Here is a 19,529-nt window from a genome sequence, read left to right as displayed (position 1 = left end):
ATAAGGACTGAGACTGAGAATCCCGAGCTACCCTGCTGGCTACCGAACCATGCCTTCTCCCAGTGCTTGTTGCACCACTCACTCTTTAGCTTTTAAGTAAGTTCCTTCTAACTTTGACCCGCTGTTTCCTGCCGGGGCTGATGAGCCACGAGTGCGGAGTCGCTCCCTCTGGGCTGGCTCCGCAGCACACGCCTTCAGTGGCTGCCACATCAAGTTAGCATTAAAAAAAAGTGTTGCTCTTGTTTTCACTGGAGTTATTCCCAGGCTGCTTTAGTGTGTTATAAAGGGGTAAGAGAATTATCCAGTGATCAAAGAAACAGCAAGTCTGAAGTCCTGGGTTCAATTCCTAGCTTGCATTAAACCAGCACTAACCATACGCCCCCTTTGTGCCTTAAATTATTAAAAGAATTTTGATAATAATGATGACACTCGCTTAAAGTTATTCCTAAACAAATAAGAAAATTATGAAGCGTCACAGCAGCACAAAATGTTATGAGCAGGTTTGACCCACGAGCTTTACGAAGTACACGCACGGCTTCATTCAGCTGACAGGCTGGAGACGGAGGAGCTCGGCTCAGCTGCTATCTAGCTCAGAAATCACTGCACATTGTTTGCAAACTTATCAGGAGTGACTTGAATTGTGAATTAGCTCCAGCGAGGCAGCTGGCAGGCTGCTGAGGCACACAATGCCTGCTGAATCTGCACTTCCTGCTGGAGACATGCGAAGGAGAAGGCAAACTATGAAAGAGCAGAGAAACCGCTCCCAGCTCCAGTCAAAACTATGTGCAGCACAGGCACAACAGGGCCAGTGGCTGCTGCGGGGGCCAAACCAGGATTCCCAGCAATGGTGGTGGTGATAGCACCCAGCCCTTGCACAGCACCCACCCTGTAGAGATCTCCAAGTGCTCCGTGAAGGAGATCAGGCTCATCCATCTTCCCCGACCTCCTTGCTGGGCTGGGTTAGAGCGCAGAGCCAGAGGGGCAGCGGCGGGACCTCCCCAGACCCATGCTGTAACCCTGCAGGCAGCTCTCCAATGCACAGCCCAAGGCTGGTGCTTGCTTATTTTTGCATCTTGGGTTTCAGTAAAGAACCCAACGTATGTCCAAAAGCAGCAGCAGGCACCAAGGCACGTTCTAGCCAGCCTTGCCCATGCACCCACCTGGACGCAGCGGCGGAGCAGGGCTGTGTGGCTGGACACTCTGCACAGGCAGATGTTCCCCTTGTGCTGCAGGTCATGAAGCTGAAGCCACCGTAAATCCCCCAGGACACAGGTCTGCCGCCACAAATCCCCCAGGACACAGGTATTTCTGCTACAGCCCACACCAGCTGGAACAGAAAGGTGCTTCCCACGGACGATCGGATGGCAACACTGCAGCATCAGCACCGCGGGGGGAAAACCCGGCGTGTACGCTGCAATTCCCTAAAATCAACTGAAATGTGCCACAGCGTGCTTCTGAAAGGCTTCACGGGGCTGGAAACACAGCCGATATGCGATATACCCCTAGAAAATCTCTCTTGCTGTGAGTGGGGCCTTTCATTCATTTCATGTGGTCAGGAAATTTGGTCAAAGTCTCCTCTAGCACAGGACTGTGTTATTCTTAGAACCCAAGAGCATCTGCCTTTTTTTTTTTTTTTTTTTTAAAATCAGTATTAATGTTATTTGTACAATGAAGTCCAAACCTTGCTCTGGAAAGTTCGCACTTGCTTTGAAAGCAAGAGGTTACGCTGTGAGTGACAAGGAAGAAAAGATTAGAAATTTCTAGCAATAAGAGCTGCAGGATGAACAGTTCAGACACACTTTGGCCAGTGTTACCGGGGCTCGTTAAACACCGTTCTGTGCTTTGCAAGCCACGAGACGCCATCCTGTGGTCACCCAGATCCCCGTTAACATCCCCATTAACATCCCACATCTGGTCCAAAGCACCCAACCAGATGTGTGTCGCGCTTGTGCCGGCACTTACGCTCATCCCAAGCCCTATATGCACTGCGCTCCTTGTTGTTCGTGCAAAGGCTGGAAAACTTCAGCTACTCTCCAAAAACACCTGATGAACCCCAGTAAGCACGAGCCGTAAGGCGTGGCTGTGGCATGGCTGGCTTGCTGTCTGCGTACAGCTGTGCCGCAGCCCTTCGCCCTCAGCGCGAGCCTTCTGCTGGCAACACGAGCAACCAGTGACGCTGCGCAGGAAAACCAGTGATTCCTGCACGCCCTGCATGCACTTGCTGCCATGCCATGCCATGCCATGCCATGCCATCTCCTTCCTGCTTGGTGACATTCCTCCTCCTGCTCCGCTACGGTGCTGTCTACAGGCTCTTGTCCCACCAGGTCCCCCATGCACTCCCACTGCTCCCAGAGCTTTTTGGGCATCTTTTGGACATCTCCTACACCCTCAATTCCCCTCTCCCCCCATGAAAAGCTTTGCCCACCCACCGTGTCTAGGATGCGTTTGATGGAAGCTGGCAATCCCATTCAGTATCAACAAGAAGTTGAGCGTCCAGCCTTGCTTTGGTTGGCCAACAAGTGCAACTATAATCTTCGCGGCTGATGCAAACTCAGTGTCAAAGGGGCAGGAGGAAAGCTGTTAAAGCCCACACAAACTCAGCTATCCCTCTGTAACCCTCCTTGCTGCCCATCTGGCCCACCCAACCCATGCTGCCCTGCACTGCTGTCTTTTAATACGGGGGGGGGGGGGGGGGGGGGGGGAAATGAGGGGACAAAAGAAAAAAAAAAAAAAAAAGAAAAAGAAGTGACCAGCAGCAATAACAGTCCTCAAAAGGCAAATGTTTCCTATTACAATACTAGTTCTTTCAGGCTCTTTGATGTTGCTTCTCCCACACAAAGCTGTTTCTTTCACAGCCTGTTCTTGCACACAAGCAGGATGTTACACGTACTATACGTAGGACATCCCCAACTCTTATTTAAAGCACGTTTGTCCCAACTCACTGTACTTTGTTTGCTGCATCGTTTTTCAAACCAATACTCACACATCATAGGCACACAGGCATTTTAATTCTAGCTCCACCTTCCACATTTACTTCTCTTCCAAATTCTTGGAGGTTCTGGTCATAAGTAGCTAGAGTTGAGACTGAGCTGTCAAGTTCATGGCAGTAGTTGAATTTCTTCAAAATTTTAGGAGCTTGTAGAGCAAAGGGTTTGCTTTGTCAGAGATCAGATCCAACATTTAGATTGTGGACTAATTAACTTTAGTTACATTCTTTATTTTACTTTGGCCCATAGTTTTTGATACAACCTGCTTCCTACCTGCATATTACAGATCCTAACTTTTTCATACCGAAAAAATTGTTGACCATGCATCGCATTGATAAACCATCACAGTTCTCATGACAAATTTAAATTGCAAATTATTTGGGGCAAGGAAAATCTTTTTGTTCAAGCACAATAGGGTTTTCATAATCTGCTTTATAAACTAGCCCCATACAAATAACAGCCTGGTGCTTCTGCCAACTTACTTTACTTTGGTAAACATTCAAAAATGTGGGGACTGAGCAGAATATAGTTGTCTTTAGGTGATGCAAGGGTTAAACCAGTCAATTTCTGAAAAAACAAACGCAAGTAATTGTCTTCAAGATTCATTTGACTCATGTTGTTAAAGAGGAGTTACTTCTGCATAAACTATATCCAAATGCCTTGCAGAATTAAAACACAATGGATAATTTTTCCAGAAAATACACATTGCATTATCGGAAAAATAATAAAAAATCCAGAACTACATTATACCCCAAAATGAGAGACACACAAAGTCCATCAGGAATTTTATTGCAGCTGTTTAGTAAGACAGTCAACCTACAGTAATTAACAGCAAATAATAATCGCATTTGCATAAAATGTAAAAATCTCATGGCCCTCAGAAATAAGGGAAACTAAAGGTATAAGCATTATTGTATGGTGTAAAATTATGCTTTTTGGACAAAAATGGAACGGCTAGACAGTCTGATGTCACCGACAGGCCTGTGGAATCACAGGGGACTGTTGCTGCAGACTTTTCAGAGACGGAGATAGACCATGCCCTCTTCGTTGGGGGTGAGCAGAACTTGTGGTCTTTCAGTAGTAGGTCCTTTACAGTAAGGAGAAGTGTTTGAAGGTGAAAGCATATTGGATTTTGCTGCTGTTACCAATGATATGTTCAAAAGACTCTTGCCTGCCTTTAAAAGAATCAAGCCTCGTATCAAACCAGCCAAATTGGTTTGCTAAAAATCAGTATTTCTTTGTTCTGTGTTTTCAGGTCCTATTTCTTCTAAAACCCCATCAGCTTTTGCAATCACCAAAACTAACATGCATTCTTTATTAATGGCAAGAACCTACCTCCTCCGCATCCCCAAACTTTAAAATGCAAGAACAAAACAAATTGCTCCAGGTTTAAAAAGAAAATGTTGGCCCTGGCATGCTAATCAGAGGCAAGACTCAAACCCAAAGCCCAATAGGCCCCATATCAAAAGGCTTTAAGATCTAAAAGCAAGTAATAAAAAGCAGCTTTAATGCAAAACGGTTTGGATTGAAACAAGAGACTTCCGTTAAGTGCCCAGTACACTAATAAAAGGATAGCCTTGAGGTACACGAACACATTGAAAGTGGAAGTTGTGTGCGTTTGTATTTACGGGAATGGCAGCGCCGAGCCCGCAGCCCAGTCGCTATAACCTGCCTACGTGAACTCTCCGTCCACAGCAGGAGCAAACCCAGGCTGTCATGCTTAAACCAGCTCTGCAGCCTGTTTACTCCCTCAAAAAACAGACTTGCCCTAAAACAACATCTACGTTTGATTTTAGCCTGATGACGAAGGTCCTAGCCATGAATTAGATAATCAGCCCTGAAGGAAGCCCAACCGCCAACCCCCTGCCCTCCCCAAAGACGGCCAAAATGGAGAGAGCTGCTACTCTAATTTTGACTGGTAAGCATGGCTTGCTCTTCTGGGGATGGATTGAGCAAAACTGTCCTAGGCTTGCCAGCAAGGAGTCTTTTCCTCCAAGTCCGAACAGTGCAGACCCTCATCAAAGTCTCAGTTGCTTGAAAAAAACCTCATTTTTCATTTGAAAATTAGTTGGATAAGCTAGGTCTACATTCAGGGCTAAAATTCTAATTTATAGTCAAAGGAGCTAGTTACTACATCCTTCTCACTGGGTCATGTGGTACCTTCAGTGACCCATCTTACATCAATCACCAAATTTGCTAAGGATTACTTAACAGATCTCAAGAGAGCCTGAAATGTTGAATGGTAGGCAAAGTCCCTTGCCACTTACTATGGCCAGTTGCCATTTATGTAATAGCCTTGGACTACAAGAGGCAGTTTGTATAGCTCCAAAAATATTTCTTGGCCTTTACTCCAAAAAAGCAAATGAAACAGTCCTATGACTTCATGAAATATTTGAACCCATATTAATGCAAAGCGCTTTTTATTATGAAGTTACCGAGATTATATGCAGATGAAATTCCTCCAGGAAAAACAAGTTCTCGTCTTTGTTGTCTCGCAATATATTAGCAGGGTCTCCAGATAAGAATGTGAATATTTGCAAAAATTAATTTCCCAAGGCTAGTCTGTTGTGTTTGTCCACCAGAATACGAGAGCTCCAAATCTGCCTAAGCCTGCTCTAGTTAACCTCTGCGTACAGCTCCCAACATGGTTCTGTCTAAACGTGCCAAGCTAAAGTCTTACATTTAAAATGTTTTTAGCATTTTGAGTTGTTAAAATGAGCGCTCTATTTTTCTCATGACTTAAAAAAAAAAAAAAGAAAAAAAATCCCACTTCACTGTTTTTATACAGTATAGCTTTCCGTGTGCATTTCAAGAATGAGTTTTCCAATAAAGTCTGCAGGACTCAGATTTACATCCTCACCCACTGACAGTTTAATTACTTCCATTGTAGGAGAAAGTATTTAATCACATACAGTCAGAAAAACAGCCCCTTGAATACAGGCTTTCGGGCCCATGATCGCCAATTTGAAATTCAATGAAGGAGAATGAAACATGCATACTGTGATCCATTTCCCGATTGAGAACACTTGATATTATCAAAACATACAGAGTTCCACAGCTGACACACACATTTTTCTAAACCATTGGTAAAATCCTTCCAGCATTTTAAGCCCACGAATTGAGGATTCAGCGTGCTTTGGATATGATCTAAAGGCAGTGCTAGTCAATGAACCATACAAAGACCAACTTCATAACGCTGTGCTAATTAACATATTAAAAATAGTCCGTCTAAAATGCTGCTTGAATTACGCTGGTATTTGCTGGTATTTTAACTTTCTTCTCAACAGTTACAACATTAAAAGTAAGTCACCACTGGTGATTCTCAGCCATAGATATGCATTAATACTTCCTCATTATTAAAAAAAAAAAAAAAAAAAAAAAAAGAGGGGGAGGAAAGACAGGAGCTCTCAGACACTCATCATGGCAATTCAGCACAAGTCCGTCTGGTGAAATCATAAAAAAAACCAGTTGTTAAGTGTGTCAATAGTTACATATTAAAGCCGACTACCAGCACCAGCTGGCCTTCTGCCCCAAACTGGAACCTAATTTGTTACAGACAAGACAGTTGACAAACCCAGAAACGCGACTTCAGTTTTAGTCAGAGTATGCTGTACTAGCCTTTACATTGCCGTAAGGATCGAGTCTGCAAGCAGCAGCAACTCACATGCAGTTAAGTGCAAGTATCAGCTATCAGTCTTAGAAACCTTAAGTTTTACAATAAACAAGTGGTCTTACAGCTATGGGCGCGAAACAGAGCGTGGTCCTCGGTGGGACCTACTACGTTACACAGTGACATTCATTCTGAAACAACAGACACAGTGTATGCGTGTGTATTACGTATATATTTTATAAAAGAGCCATGTCTTCTGAAGAGCGAAGAACAGCCCAAACACTAAAAAAATGCTGTAACAAGACTGAGCATTTGTGCGTTCGCTTTATGAAGCTTACATTCTAATGTTTACAAAGGCCAGCACTTATATAAGACTCTCCACTAACAAACAAATCTGGAATACATCAATTGTACAGGTAAGTCAGCCAAAAATAAGCAATAGCTATGCTCTTCTCAGTTTTAAGAAAGCATGCAATAGGTTTCCCCCTTCTGCCACCCCTTGTTCAGATTTCTAAATCACAGTACCAATAAAAGCACAGTATCATGAAACTGGGGCACAGGTAACAGGTTGAATTTTATCACATACTGTTTATCAATATTTTGCAACTGTAAAAGCAGCCGCCTTTTAGCATCGAGAAGGCAGAGAAGATACAAGCATGAATAAAAAAATAATTAAGCGATTTAAGACATCAAAAATTCAAGAAATAGCACTGTGCATATACAAATAAAATTAACATTCAATACCGTAGAGCTCATTTAAAAATGGCACCAATGGACAATATTTTACAATATGCACATTTATTTGAGGTGGGGAACTAATGCTCCACAGGTGAAAATGGTAATACAAATACTAGTGCCACTGTTGGCCCATTATGGTAATTCTTGCAATTTAATGGAAACACTTTTAAAAATAATCTGGTATGTACATGTCTTCTGGAAACTCAACAGCTTCTTCAGAACAACAACAAAAAAAAACCCCACCTATGGTTCTCCTCCTCCCCTTTTTAGCCAGACAGTATTGTCAGAGATTGTGCTCACTTTTAAAGCACATAATCTTACTTTAAATTCAGTGCTATTTTCTTTCAGAAAGATCAGAAGTTGTACTTTTAGGTAACAAAAGCATTTATGTTACAAACATTCAAAAATGGAAGCTTATGATTCTGGCAGACAATGTTGCGTATTAAATACAAACCAGCCAGCAATTACTGAACATAAAAAACTTATTCAATCATAAAAAAATACTATAATTCATCACCACAGACTTTTTACATAGTTATAAATAATAAATAGCATAACACAGTAGATTACAAACGGATTTATTTTGCCCCGTTAAAGTCTTTAAAAAGTAAAATATCTATTGTCTTACCTCAGACCGACCAAGGTACTGTATCGACTACTCATAGCTCAAACATCACTCCTTAGCCAAACAATTTGCAGAGTTCGTATTCAATCCCAACTTTTAAATCTCTCCTTAGAAATCCAATGTTTGCTTAGCTGTTTGCCCTGCTCATGACCAACAAAGACACAAACACCGCACACAGCAGCTGCAAAGGGTATTACTTTGGCTGCCGCGTCACAGCGGAGTTGCCACTGCCCACAGCACCTTGCAACGGAGCACACACCTTGGAAAGGAACACTAAGGAAAGCAGCATCGACGACAGATTCTGGTAAGCACTCTATAAACAAGCTGTACACAAAGGACTTTTTCCCACCCACCCCTCTGGTTTACATTCCATAATTTTGTAACAATGTCCCCTAAGGCACAAAAATACCTATGACCTCAATGCCACAGGAGACATCGATGGTGCCATACACGGTTCTCCTACACAGTAGTTTAAATAACTTAGTTATCTGCACTCTATGTCTTAGATCAAGGCGTGGATTAATTTTCCTTGGCCAAATCTTCCTGAATATTGACCTTATTTCATACAATCTGTAGGATAAAGGATCTGGGGAGAGAACTATGCAGCTGTTTTCATCATGTTCGTAGAGTATTATTATTTCTTCACTGATGGCAAAAGTGCCAGTCATTAGTTAATTTTGTTGTGGGATGGTTTTGGTTTTTTTTTTTTTAATCTGAGCGTGAGATTTCCACACCACTGTGGTCTTCTGTAACAAAAACGACTAGCAGCACTAAGAAGTTTTTTCTCCCTTCCGTAAGAGAATTTGAGGCTAGTGACTGAAAAAAGCAATGAGAACAGTTTTACTCAATGGTGTAAGTGCCAGAGAATAAATCAGTATTTTCAAATCCTTCCAAACCAAATTATTTCCCTAGACATAGTGACCACGATAATGATATAAATATTGTCCTAAAAATTGCAATACTAATAGGTAGATACCTATTCTCAGACTCAAAAAGTGTATGCAAGTTCCTGAAAGCAGAAAGTTAGTATAATCTGAGCAGACATCTTGTTTAAAAAATAAATTTGCAAAACCAGACATTAATATGGTCTACAATGTTCATTAAATGGATAAATCAAAATCACTGGAAAGTCGCCAAGGATTACAGTTACAATAATTTTTCCTTTTAATAATCCTCGTGTTAATGGTTCAAGGATCAGAGTTCGTTTCTCTGTACAAGTGTACAGTAAGGGAACAGCACAGCCAGACACTGACTCAGAACTTAAGTCACTTAGGTGAGAGATCGTCCATCAAAATGAATGAAGAACATGAGTTTGAGCACGTTACTGGAGACTCTGTGGTTATGCTGCCTTTAGTCAGTGAATCAGAGGAAGAGCCAACACTGCTGCTACTCCCATCAAGAATATCTGAAGAGAGGCTGGGGAAAAAGGAAAAGGTTATTTAGAAACATGGGCATGACGCCTTTGTGTAAAGCTAACACACCTACGTTTTTGTAGAGAAAATGTAGGAGACATATACTACCACTCAGTCTTTACTGCAAGACTGGCAGCCCTGAAGACTCCTTGTTTTCTGTAGCATGTTATATATATATTCATGCTCTTTATGGGAATAAGGAGCAGAATTTATTTATTTTTTTTAACATGCAGAATAAATTACGACTGTGATTTTCATCAGTCATAGAAAGGAGGTGACAACTAATGAGAAAAGTAACCTTAAAAGGTTATAGAAAAGGAATAATAAGAATCTAATCAGCAATGCAGCAAAGATGTCGTTAATTAGCTAGTATGTTCTTTAACGTTGCACCACTCAAAGCAAGATTTTGAAACCTATTTTTCCTTTGTAGGTAAGGAATTCCTGTGTTTGGATTTTAAAGTCTTGATACAAGATTCCAGAGGGCACATAACTTGATGCTTTTGCAATTTAGCTAGAAGCAACACCAAAAAAAAGTATTTCTAGGTAGTTTCAAGTCTGTAGGTAAATCGAAATTATATTAACAGAGTTGTTATTTTAGAACACTTAGTATCTGTCTCTTGACATAAAAGAGAATTCAGCTTTTTATGATCCTAGTACAGAAAGGAGACAAACCATAACGCTAAAAAAATCATGAATATAACCACATGAACTAGTTAACTGCAGTAACTGTTCAAACATACATTTTCTGAATAGTCAGGTTAAGTACCACAGATACTATATTACCACTGCCTACAACACACCGTAACAATGAAGCATCTTTAAGGCAAAGTAACTTTGCTTATGAACCAACAGAGTTTTGTAACAATAATATTAAGTAGAAAAGCTTTGATACACAAAATCTAGGCTAGAATCTGCTCAGGAAGAATCAATCAAATGAGCAGGAACATTGTCACACTACACTACCACAGGAATAGTTCCCAGTAATATGCATATGCAAGCTAACAGCAATGTATTTTTTTCTGGGAAAAAAACAACCCCACAAAACAAGAAAGATTGTGATAAATGCACATTCCCTGTTCTTGGTATTTCAGGGCACATGAAATATTTTACCATGAACTGAGATCTGTCAGATGTGTAACATCTGGAGAAAGCATGTTGGTTGTTCCTTGAAAAAGTCTCTTTGGCTGACTTTCAGTTTCCATTTCACCTAAGGAAAATAGTGCAAATAATCAAAACTCACTTGAGTCTCTGGAATGTCCATTTAATATTTGTCTATTGTAAAAGAGAGGTTTGTCCCACAACAGAGCAAGGTTACATTTGTAACGTAACTCCTCTGATTCAGCCAACCGAGCACTTGGGTAAGTCATTAATTTGGCGCTAGCTGTTGTTTAACCATCCAGTCTGTCCTTAATTTAACTAATGCTTCACCAGCATCTGAGGGACTACAATGATTTCAAAGACATAAAACTAGGCACTTGCTACTTGGACTACAATCAGATAAAATAATCTAAAGCAAACTAATTACTATGACTTAATTTTAAGTAAGCAGCTGAGATGAGGCAACTGACATGATCCAAAATACAGAGATTAAAATTCATAGTGATTATGAAAACAGGAATGCTGGATGGGTTCACAGTTTCACCCTCCTGTGTACAACAAATTCCAATACATATGTACACTTTTACAGAAAAGCTGAGAAGATTAGATTTGGCATGTGTATGCATTTCCACTTACTCGTCAGGATCAGACCATCTTTGTACCTCTAATCACCTACTGACATTAAAAGATTAAACATGATGGGGAGAATTCATATAATATGTTTAGTATAATCTGCCCTGAGAATGAGCTAGCTCATGAATAGCTTCTGTACAATAGAAACATTTGGAAATATCATGAACTTGCCAATAACAAGCTTAAAAAAAAAAAAAAAGGAAACCCTCTCAGCTACAGTATATTTTAATTTTTAGTTTGGCAACACAAAATGTATGAAATGGAAATAAATTTTCTGGCTTTTTCCTACACTTCACAGCAGTTGTGGCATCAGTTTGAAAAGCTGACAGAGGTTAAGCATTATAGCAAACCAGTATGTATTGATATGTTACACAAGAGAATTATACTACCACTCATTTTATAGAAGACTGATAACTCCACAAAATTTCCTATTTCTTTATCCCACAGGGATACATTCCCTTCTTTGAAGGGTAGGACTAACAGGCAAGCAGACTAACTATCAAGCAGAATGGGCAAAAAACATTTATAAGATCACTTTCTTATACAAAAATGAAGAAAACCCAAACCAACAACTTGGGGGGGGGGGTAACTTTTGCTACTTGAAATTTCACAAAGACAAATCTGCACTGCTACAACACAGTGCACACCAGTATTAATTCCCTAGAGCAGTGAAATGTTATTCTTCCCCCCACATATTACAGTGTCAATTTGTTACCATGTAATATCAGTAGAATATAAACCATAATGCTACTGCTAAAATTCAGAAAACAGGACTATGTATTTAGGAAAAGAAATTAGGTTCATTTAAATGGATTAGATGTTTTACAATTAAGGAACATTTTGAATATTCCTTGTTATTTCAAGTAAAAAAAGGCAAACTCCTATCTCCACTTTGTAAAAGTTGCTCCATAAGAGCACTTGGATAGGACAAGGAAAGCCTGCCCTTTACCCACCCTGTTTTCACACAATCTGTGTAAAGTCTATTGTACAATGTTTAATATAAAACAATGCAGTATGAATACCTATTCCCTATTAATCATTGAGCTTGATAAACTTTTGTTCCATTTTGCTCAATTCTTTAATTTTTAATGCCTCCAAAATTCATAGACAGTAACAGCCAAGATAGAATTGGCATCCATGAGAAAACTGGTCTCTCTCCCCTGTTAACACAATATAAATTAGATAGCATTCTTTTATATGACAGGACAAGTAGTCCTAAAAAAACCCCAACGAACAGTAACTTTTCTCGAAGGCTAAATATAAGTCTTGTAAAAAAAAAAAAAAGGGCATGCTTTTGGTGCAGTTAAGAATGCCCAAGTTAAAAAAAAATATTCAGAAAGAATAAGCATAGCTAGAGGCACACTTGTAAATATCTCAGTCCTATGGTCCTACTATGGAGACTTGTTCTGGGATGTAATTCCAATATCCTTAATATGGAATACTTCCAGGAAAGAATGCGGTTTTCCCCCTTCAGGAGGAAAGGGCACTGATCCATTCAATTTCTCTAAACACTCACCTTCTGAACTTTCAGAGTAAAAACAAACATTCAGGACTAAGTTTAGAGATACTGCACGATAAGCAACATTCCTAAGATGATCTGAAGGGTGTGCACCATACAGTGGTACTCTTAGGAATGTCAGGGCTTACGAATATTCGTAACATTTAATTTGAAGCTTTTCATTTCAAAGTTTGCCTCTTTCAAGCAGTAGCTGCTTTTAACGTTTTTCATTCTTGTGTTTTAGACTAGCTACTTTACATTGTATTTTTAGTTATGGCTGGCAATTTCCAACTCGCTGGGGATACATGTGCATTATATTTACAGAACAACAACAAAAAAGTATGGAAGAGAGAAGTACATGCAGCTGCAAAACGACATCCATATTAAACCACCTGATAATGTAGATACACATACCTTTTCTTTTAATGGGGCCAAGAACACTGGGCCTGATACAGTTGATTGGACTTTGACTCCTCCTGCTAGAGAGAGAATACTGATACACAATCAGGCCTGTAAAGGTTCCAAGTCTGAACACCACCATACCTAGCATCGAATCACCACCACCACATCATATAACACACTTTTTAAAAAACTATTCCTGCACAACTGGAAGGCTTAGGGAATCTAAATACATAGACAATGTGCTCTAATAGGCAGTACTCTTGTTATCTGCCACATAAATTTGCAGTAAACTTTTTCTAGGGTTTTCTCCCTCCCTTAGTGCGTCACATCCTCGTTTCTAAATTGTGTGTAACATCTATATAGAATTAATATGCTGACAGAGTTAAAGTTCATTTGAAGTACCTAGAAATTTCCCCACAAGTTACCAAGTCTAGCTTAAAGTTGACACAGGCCCCTAAAAGAGCACCCACATAAAGCTAACATTGGTAAAGGCTGAAATTCCAGAGCATTTTCACGTGGCAATACTTCAGCTATTGTAAAACTAAAGTCTCTAAAGGCATTAAAATGCCTGAACATCAGATTTAACTAAACTTAGTGCCAGCCTTGGAATTTAAGACAATGTATACCTGTTACTTGCAGATGTCACTTACTTGGAGAATCGCCTTGTTGGACTGGGAATAGGGCTTGGAGGTAATCCATTACTGCTCACAAACATTTGCAATGATGGTGAAAAACATTGCTGCAGAAAAAGTCACATCAAGATGCTTCAGAATTTCCTTTTACTCAGGTGTTTCACCCCACCCTCCAAACAAAACAGCCCGTTAAAGAAAAGCTAGTAACAGAATAAGGCAGAGATGACCAAATTCAATCTTAGAAGCATTACAACCTAACTTGCAAAAAATGTACTGGTTAATGCAATACTGCTCAGATTAACCGAAAATTCAAATGCACAAGAAATATGAAATTTAAATAGACACTGTTTTCTAAACAAGACAGTTGTTTCTGTAGCAGTACAGTCCTCAGGACTTACTTCTTTCAAGGAACTTATTATACAAACGAGTTTACTCAAAATACATCTGACCTGAAAATTTAACACAGAATTCCAGAGTATTTAGCTCTGCAGTTCCGCAGCTAATTTGAGCTTAGCCACGAATGCCCATAGCTAAGCACAAAAATGTTTGTCAAGTCTTTACAGTCAGATTCCAAAGGTACTGGACCAGCTGTCAGCAACAGTGTTATGTTGGGAGCACATTTACCCAGCGCTAGTATGTGGCTGCTCCACACAGCAATACTAGTAGAGGCACGCAATGTAACAGTAGCAGTACAAAAGCAGGGCCACAGAAGAGGAGGAAAACAAGATGCAGCAGCCAATCTTTAAACACTGTTGCCAGTTTCTCTATGCTACATTTCAGTTTTCCAATCCTCACTGGAAAAAGTAGTTTAAGATCCACCTCTTCCTCTTCTTCAGCATCTGCCATCAGCCTTTAGGGCAAGTTCAGCATGCCCCAGTCACCCCTCACAGTGAGCTCATGCCTTCCTTTCCCTGATGGACATACTACCATCCTCCTCATCATGCAGATTTGCAGCTTCTGGTCTTTACCTACACTCTTAATCTACATATGATACACTGCCATTTTGTCGCCTCTCCCCCAGCATCCCCAACTTAAGCAGCTGGAGATCATGCGCTAATCTGATTACTCTAACAACCTCTTCCAGCTTCCCTAGAAACAGAACCCTAACCCGTCCAAACATTGCACAGATATCAACAACTGACAACACTCAGTGTGACAGAACAGACACACTGCTTAAACTCTGCAGCTCTAAGATGGTAAGCATCTGATTCTCAGAAATCAATATAAAGTGGGTTTGGGGTTTGTTGTTGTTTGGTTGGGGTTTTTTTAAACTTCCAAACAATTTGTGAAGTTACGTGTGTCGTCACGGTTCACCTGGGCCTAGAGTTCTAAAATGTTCTCTCAGTTTGCTATTTCACTTATCCTACCTTTCCTATTCCTCTTGTAGGTGAAGGTGCAGGCGAAACTGGAATGAAGTCTATTCTCTTTGGAGAGGAAGACTTCTCAGACTTGTCCAAGTCATTGTCACTCTGTAAATACAAGGTTTCACACTCAACACTGGCACAGGACATTACCTTAGAATCCAAGGCACAACCTTTTAATGGAAAGTGACCAGACCAAATGCACAAAATAGCTACAGCAGATGAACTTAAGTTCTTCTTAAATTATTTTCACAGTTAATTCCTCTCCTTCCCTTAAATTCGTCAGTTGAGTGTAAAAGTAGAATTAAATAGGAAACATCTATAAAGAGATTACCAGGCTCAAGCTTTCCTCCCATGACTGGCTTATCTGCATTGCTGTTTGCACTTCCCTAGAATACAAAAAACCCCATCAGTAGCTACAAAGAGGATAACTCTGGCTATTTTATCCTCTTGTTTCAGTAACACTCACCTTTCATGTGCTGTTTCTCTGTTCATTAAATCCACTCCTTCCTCCTGCAGGAGATAAATGTCATAAGTTTTCCTGTAACATTGGATTCATCACCGATACTTGGAATAACCCTTGCGATTCAGTAATTTGCCATTAGAATTGAAATAGGAACAGCAGAACCACTCCAGGAAAAGACTGCTACCAGCCCAGCTCACCATTTCTCTTGAATGAAACAACACTTCAAAAACGCAAGGTAGTTTAAACTTGACAACAATAAGCCTTGCAAGAATGCTATCTCACTGAAAGTAAGTCTTAAAAAAAGATTTGTTTCCTCTAGTACTTGAAAAACCCAATAGGAAAGAAACTCCCATTATGTAAGTACTTCAATATTATATAATACTTTTTGTTCTGTATCTAAATATACAGATAAAAACTATACTTACCCTTCTGATCTGATGAAGTCGGCTACTAGGAATACGAATAGGAGATGATGACAACAGCTGAAAAAAAAAAGTGACAACTACAGTGATTAAATCACACCTCAACAGCTTGCATACATCCCATTTACCATCAAATACATTCTTAGTGAATTAAAAATGAGCTGTACAACTACATGTGGATGACTCAATGTTGCAAAAAGAAAACATTGACCTTCAAGAGAAAAGACTTGTTTTACCACTTACAAATTCATTCTATCACTCAGTAAGTGACATGGATCTCAAACTTGCAAGCAGATACTGCTTAGCATCTCAAATATACAAACAGCTATATATGACATTTAGACAAGAGAGGTATTATAATTATAAATGAAACTACAAACATTATACAATGCCCTACTGCCTAGGGTAAGATGACAAACTCCTGTACTAACTTACTCAGCCAGCTGGCTATTACAAAGTAGAAATCTCAGTGTTTCAGCTCAGTCTTGAACAACAATCCCTAAAACTTTACTTTTGCAAATGTTTAATTGCATGCAATTTTATGCATCTATTCCTCTGGAACTTTGGCTACCATCACATACAAATGTGCGAACGGTTCCCACTCAAGATGCCCATGTGTCTACTTCTAACACCTACTGACTTGAGCTCCAAAATTTTGCATCCTTATTTTTAAGAAATCTCATAAAAGAAGATCTGGAATTAAAATTTCATCTTGCTTACTCTGAACATAATAGAAGACACAGAAGAAGCCCATTTCAGGACTTTAAGTTCTACAGGTTTTGAGAAAAGCAATATACCTAGTCTACACTACTGTCAGATGAGAAAGAAAAATTTCAGTGGAAAAGAGCATGTAGATCTCTGAGGTGACAAGGACAGAGTGAAAAAACCAAATGTAACATCTCTGAAAAGTTAAACTGCAATACTGTACTCTACCAGACTTCTGTAACAGAGAGAGTATCACTCAGTAAATAAATTCCTCTTTTTAAAATCATTTTCTGATGTTTAGCATTCAGCCTTTAAAAAAAATGTGACAGTGTTGAACAAACAGGTCAACAAAGACTAATGACTCTCTCTTCCATTTTTACAACAGCTTAAAACACCCTTCCACGACTTTTAATTGTGACAGCATTTTCCAGCTCACAGTCGGGTCCAAATTAACTTTAAGACTGAACTTAATACTGGGAATTACACACAGCTTAAGCCACCGCTGTCTTCTTGGGGACACAGAGTTAATACACCACCATTATTTTGTTGTAGGTTGCAGGGCGGGGGAAAAACCGCATATTCTGCAGCCTGGAAGCTTGCTAGGATGTTTAGTGCAAATACAAATCAAGTTTAACTTCATTTCTCCAGCGCAATTATTTCTTGTTGGGTGTAAACAAAACATGCTTCAGATTCCTCACCATACTGTGACGGCTCATAACTGTCGTACTGTTCCTGCGCGTTCGCAACACGTAGGGCTGAAAAACCTGGGAGCTGTCACTGGAGGGGCAAAAAAAAAAAAAAAAAGTTTTGTGAACAACTCTGTGAGGTGTGCTTTCCTTGAACCACCCAGCACTGCCTCCCGTCTCCAGGGCGCTGAAAACGCCCTTTTTACCCGCACAGAAGCACCGCCTGCCCTGCAGGACCCGGCAGGCGCTTCCCCGCTACCGGCCCGACGGCGGCACGAAGGAACCCGCCGCCCGGCCCCAGCGCCCCCCGAACCCACCGGCACGTTCAGCGGCCTCCAGCCCCCAGCGGGGGGGGGCCGGGCAGGGCCCGCAGCGGGGCTGGGCGCGCTTCCCCAGCGCAGGGCCCGGCGGGCAGCCGAGGCCCCCCGGGCCGGGCCCAGGCGCCGCCGGGGCTGCGGGGCCGCCGCGGGCCGGGCCGCGCCGCGCTCACCTGAGCCCGTGGATGAGGGGGGCGCTGTTGGATCGCCTCAGGCCGCCCCCGTCGCTCGGGGCCGCGGCGCTCCCCGGCGGCAGCTCCAGGTCCAGCTCCATTTTCTCCTGAGCCATCGCGGCAGCGGCGGCTCCGGCTCCTCCCGCTCCGCCGCGATGCCCATTCACTGCCGGCGGCCGCCGCGGCTCCTCATGCCGCCGCTCCCCCCGGCCAGGCGCGGCGCGGCCGCCCCTACAGGCCCCGCGGGCGGCGCCGCAGGCAGAGTCCGGGGGCGCGCCGGGCCCGGCGAGGGGGGCGGCCCCAGCAGCGCCCCATGCCGCGGGCGGCCCGGGGGGCGGCCCCTTCCCCCACTCGCTCTCGCCGACGGACGAGCTCGCCGAGCGCTGTTCCGCTGACGGTGGCGCCGCCGGTGCCGCCGCCTCCGCGAGGGAGCGAGCGCCTCGGACCGGAGACCCCCCCGCGCCCGCCGCCGCGCAGCGCGCATGCGCGGACCGCGGGGCGGAGGCAACGCTGCCCGCCTTCCCCGGCGCCTGCGCCCTGAGCCCGCCCGCCGGCACCGCGCATGCCCCCGAGGCCGGCATCGGGCCGGCGCCCCAGCCGCTGCGGCGTGTGGGCTCCCGACAACCTCCGGCCGTGGAACGCGCGCTGATTGGCTGGCGGGGCAGGGCGTGTGTTTGAAACGGGACAATGAGCACCGCGACGTCGGATCGCGTCGGGCGTGGGCGTGGCCGGGGCGTGGGCGTGGCCGGGGCGTGGGCGTGGCCGGGGCGTGGCGCCGAGTCCGACGGCGGGCCCACGTCTCGGGCCCATGTGTTCTTAACCGGGTCAGTCCGGGGCCGGGTTTGTGTTTTGCCCTGGCGGGAGGCAGCGCCAGCCGTGCGAGGGCTTTGCGACCCTGCCCAGGGTTACGGTCTCCCTCTCCCAATGAAATCACGCGTCTTTTCCACCCAATGAACAGACTACGTTTGTAACGAGGACATCAGCCTCTGCTCTGTTCTCAGAAATCTGGCATTAAATTTGTTCAGAAACATGTGATTTTAGTTCTTGGCAGTATTTAGGTTTTTAGATCGACCTCTACAATTCCATTCTAAGTGGTCAAAGTATCTAAGTTTGTACTTACTGATTTTTATTCTCTAATACGTTTCTGTAATGACAGTTGCAACATCGACAACATAGACATTTGTCTCTTATATGCGTGGGCTATTCAAGGGTCTTTCCCAGCACCAAATTTTAAAAGAGGTCTTTCATTTTCTCCTGGGAAACAGCAATTCTTTTTCCAGTGCACTAAGTACAGAGACTGCTAGGACAGAGAAGTTAGGATTTTTAATCATTTCACCTTTCTTAAATGGGAACATGGCTAGATGAATTATTGTGCTGCTACAAAATCATTGAAGGTGATGTGATGTTCCTAGATAGCCGAGTAGAGCTACTGCATATATATAGCTTGCTATATATTATGGTACCTCCTTGCATTTTTTGTTAAAGACTGACTCGAGCATATTCCATTCTTCTACCTTCAGAGACAGTGTATATGTCTCATCAACTTTTTGTTCCCATTTCTTGCATTATACTGACACTATTAATGAAGAACTTTGTACCTATTAAGTACCTGAGATGAGTTAACAGACCCACAAGATTACATTTCAAATATTTTCAAGATTTCTCAATTATGTATTTATATTGAAAAACCTGGGGAGAAAATTCCTTGTATTACTGCAGAAAGAAAAAACTTTCACAGTCCTGTACCACCGCTTATGCTGTGAT

General features: G+C 42.3%; 1 protein-coding gene across 4 annotated transcripts; it reads right to left on the bottom strand.

Annotated features, from left to right (window-relative positions):
* Positions 1-8,648: 8,648 nt before the first annotated feature.
* Positions 8,649-18,444, bottom strand: PABIR2 (PABIR family member 2; the record flags this gene model as incomplete). 4 transcript variants are annotated; one of them, XM_080365443.1, is made up of 10 exons in its annotated part: positions 17,766-18,438; positions 17,288-17,366; positions 15,888-15,944; positions 15,466-15,509; positions 15,331-15,385; positions 15,003-15,104; positions 13,654-13,742; positions 13,016-13,077; positions 10,483-10,579; positions 8,649-9,376 (listed from the first exon to the last, which is right to left on the bottom strand). In XM_080365443.1, the coding sequence occupies exons 1-10, from the start codon at positions 18,344-18,346 to the stop codon at positions 9,226-9,228; spliced, it is 1,317 nt and encodes a 438-aa protein (XP_080221569.1). In that variant the 5' UTR covers positions 18,347-18,438. The 4 variants fall into 4 exon arrangements, with proteins under 4 accessions (XP_080221569.1, XP_080221572.1, XP_080221571.1 ...); XM_080365446.1 differs by having other exon boundaries at positions 13,016-13,080; positions 17,766-18,262; XM_080365445.1 differs by having other exon boundaries at positions 9,237-9,376; positions 13,016-13,094; positions 17,766-18,444.
* Between the last annotated feature and the right edge of the window lie 1,085 nt (positions 18,445-19,529).

Source organism: Falco punctatus (genome assembly GCF_963210335.1).
Source record: "Falco punctatus genome assembly, chromosome: 15".
NCBI classification, from domain to species: Eukaryota; Metazoa; Chordata; class Aves; order Falconiformes; family Falconidae; genus Falco; species Falco punctatus.
Note: the sequence above shows the minus strand (reverse complement) of the source record. Positions and strands in the feature narration are given on the sequence as shown.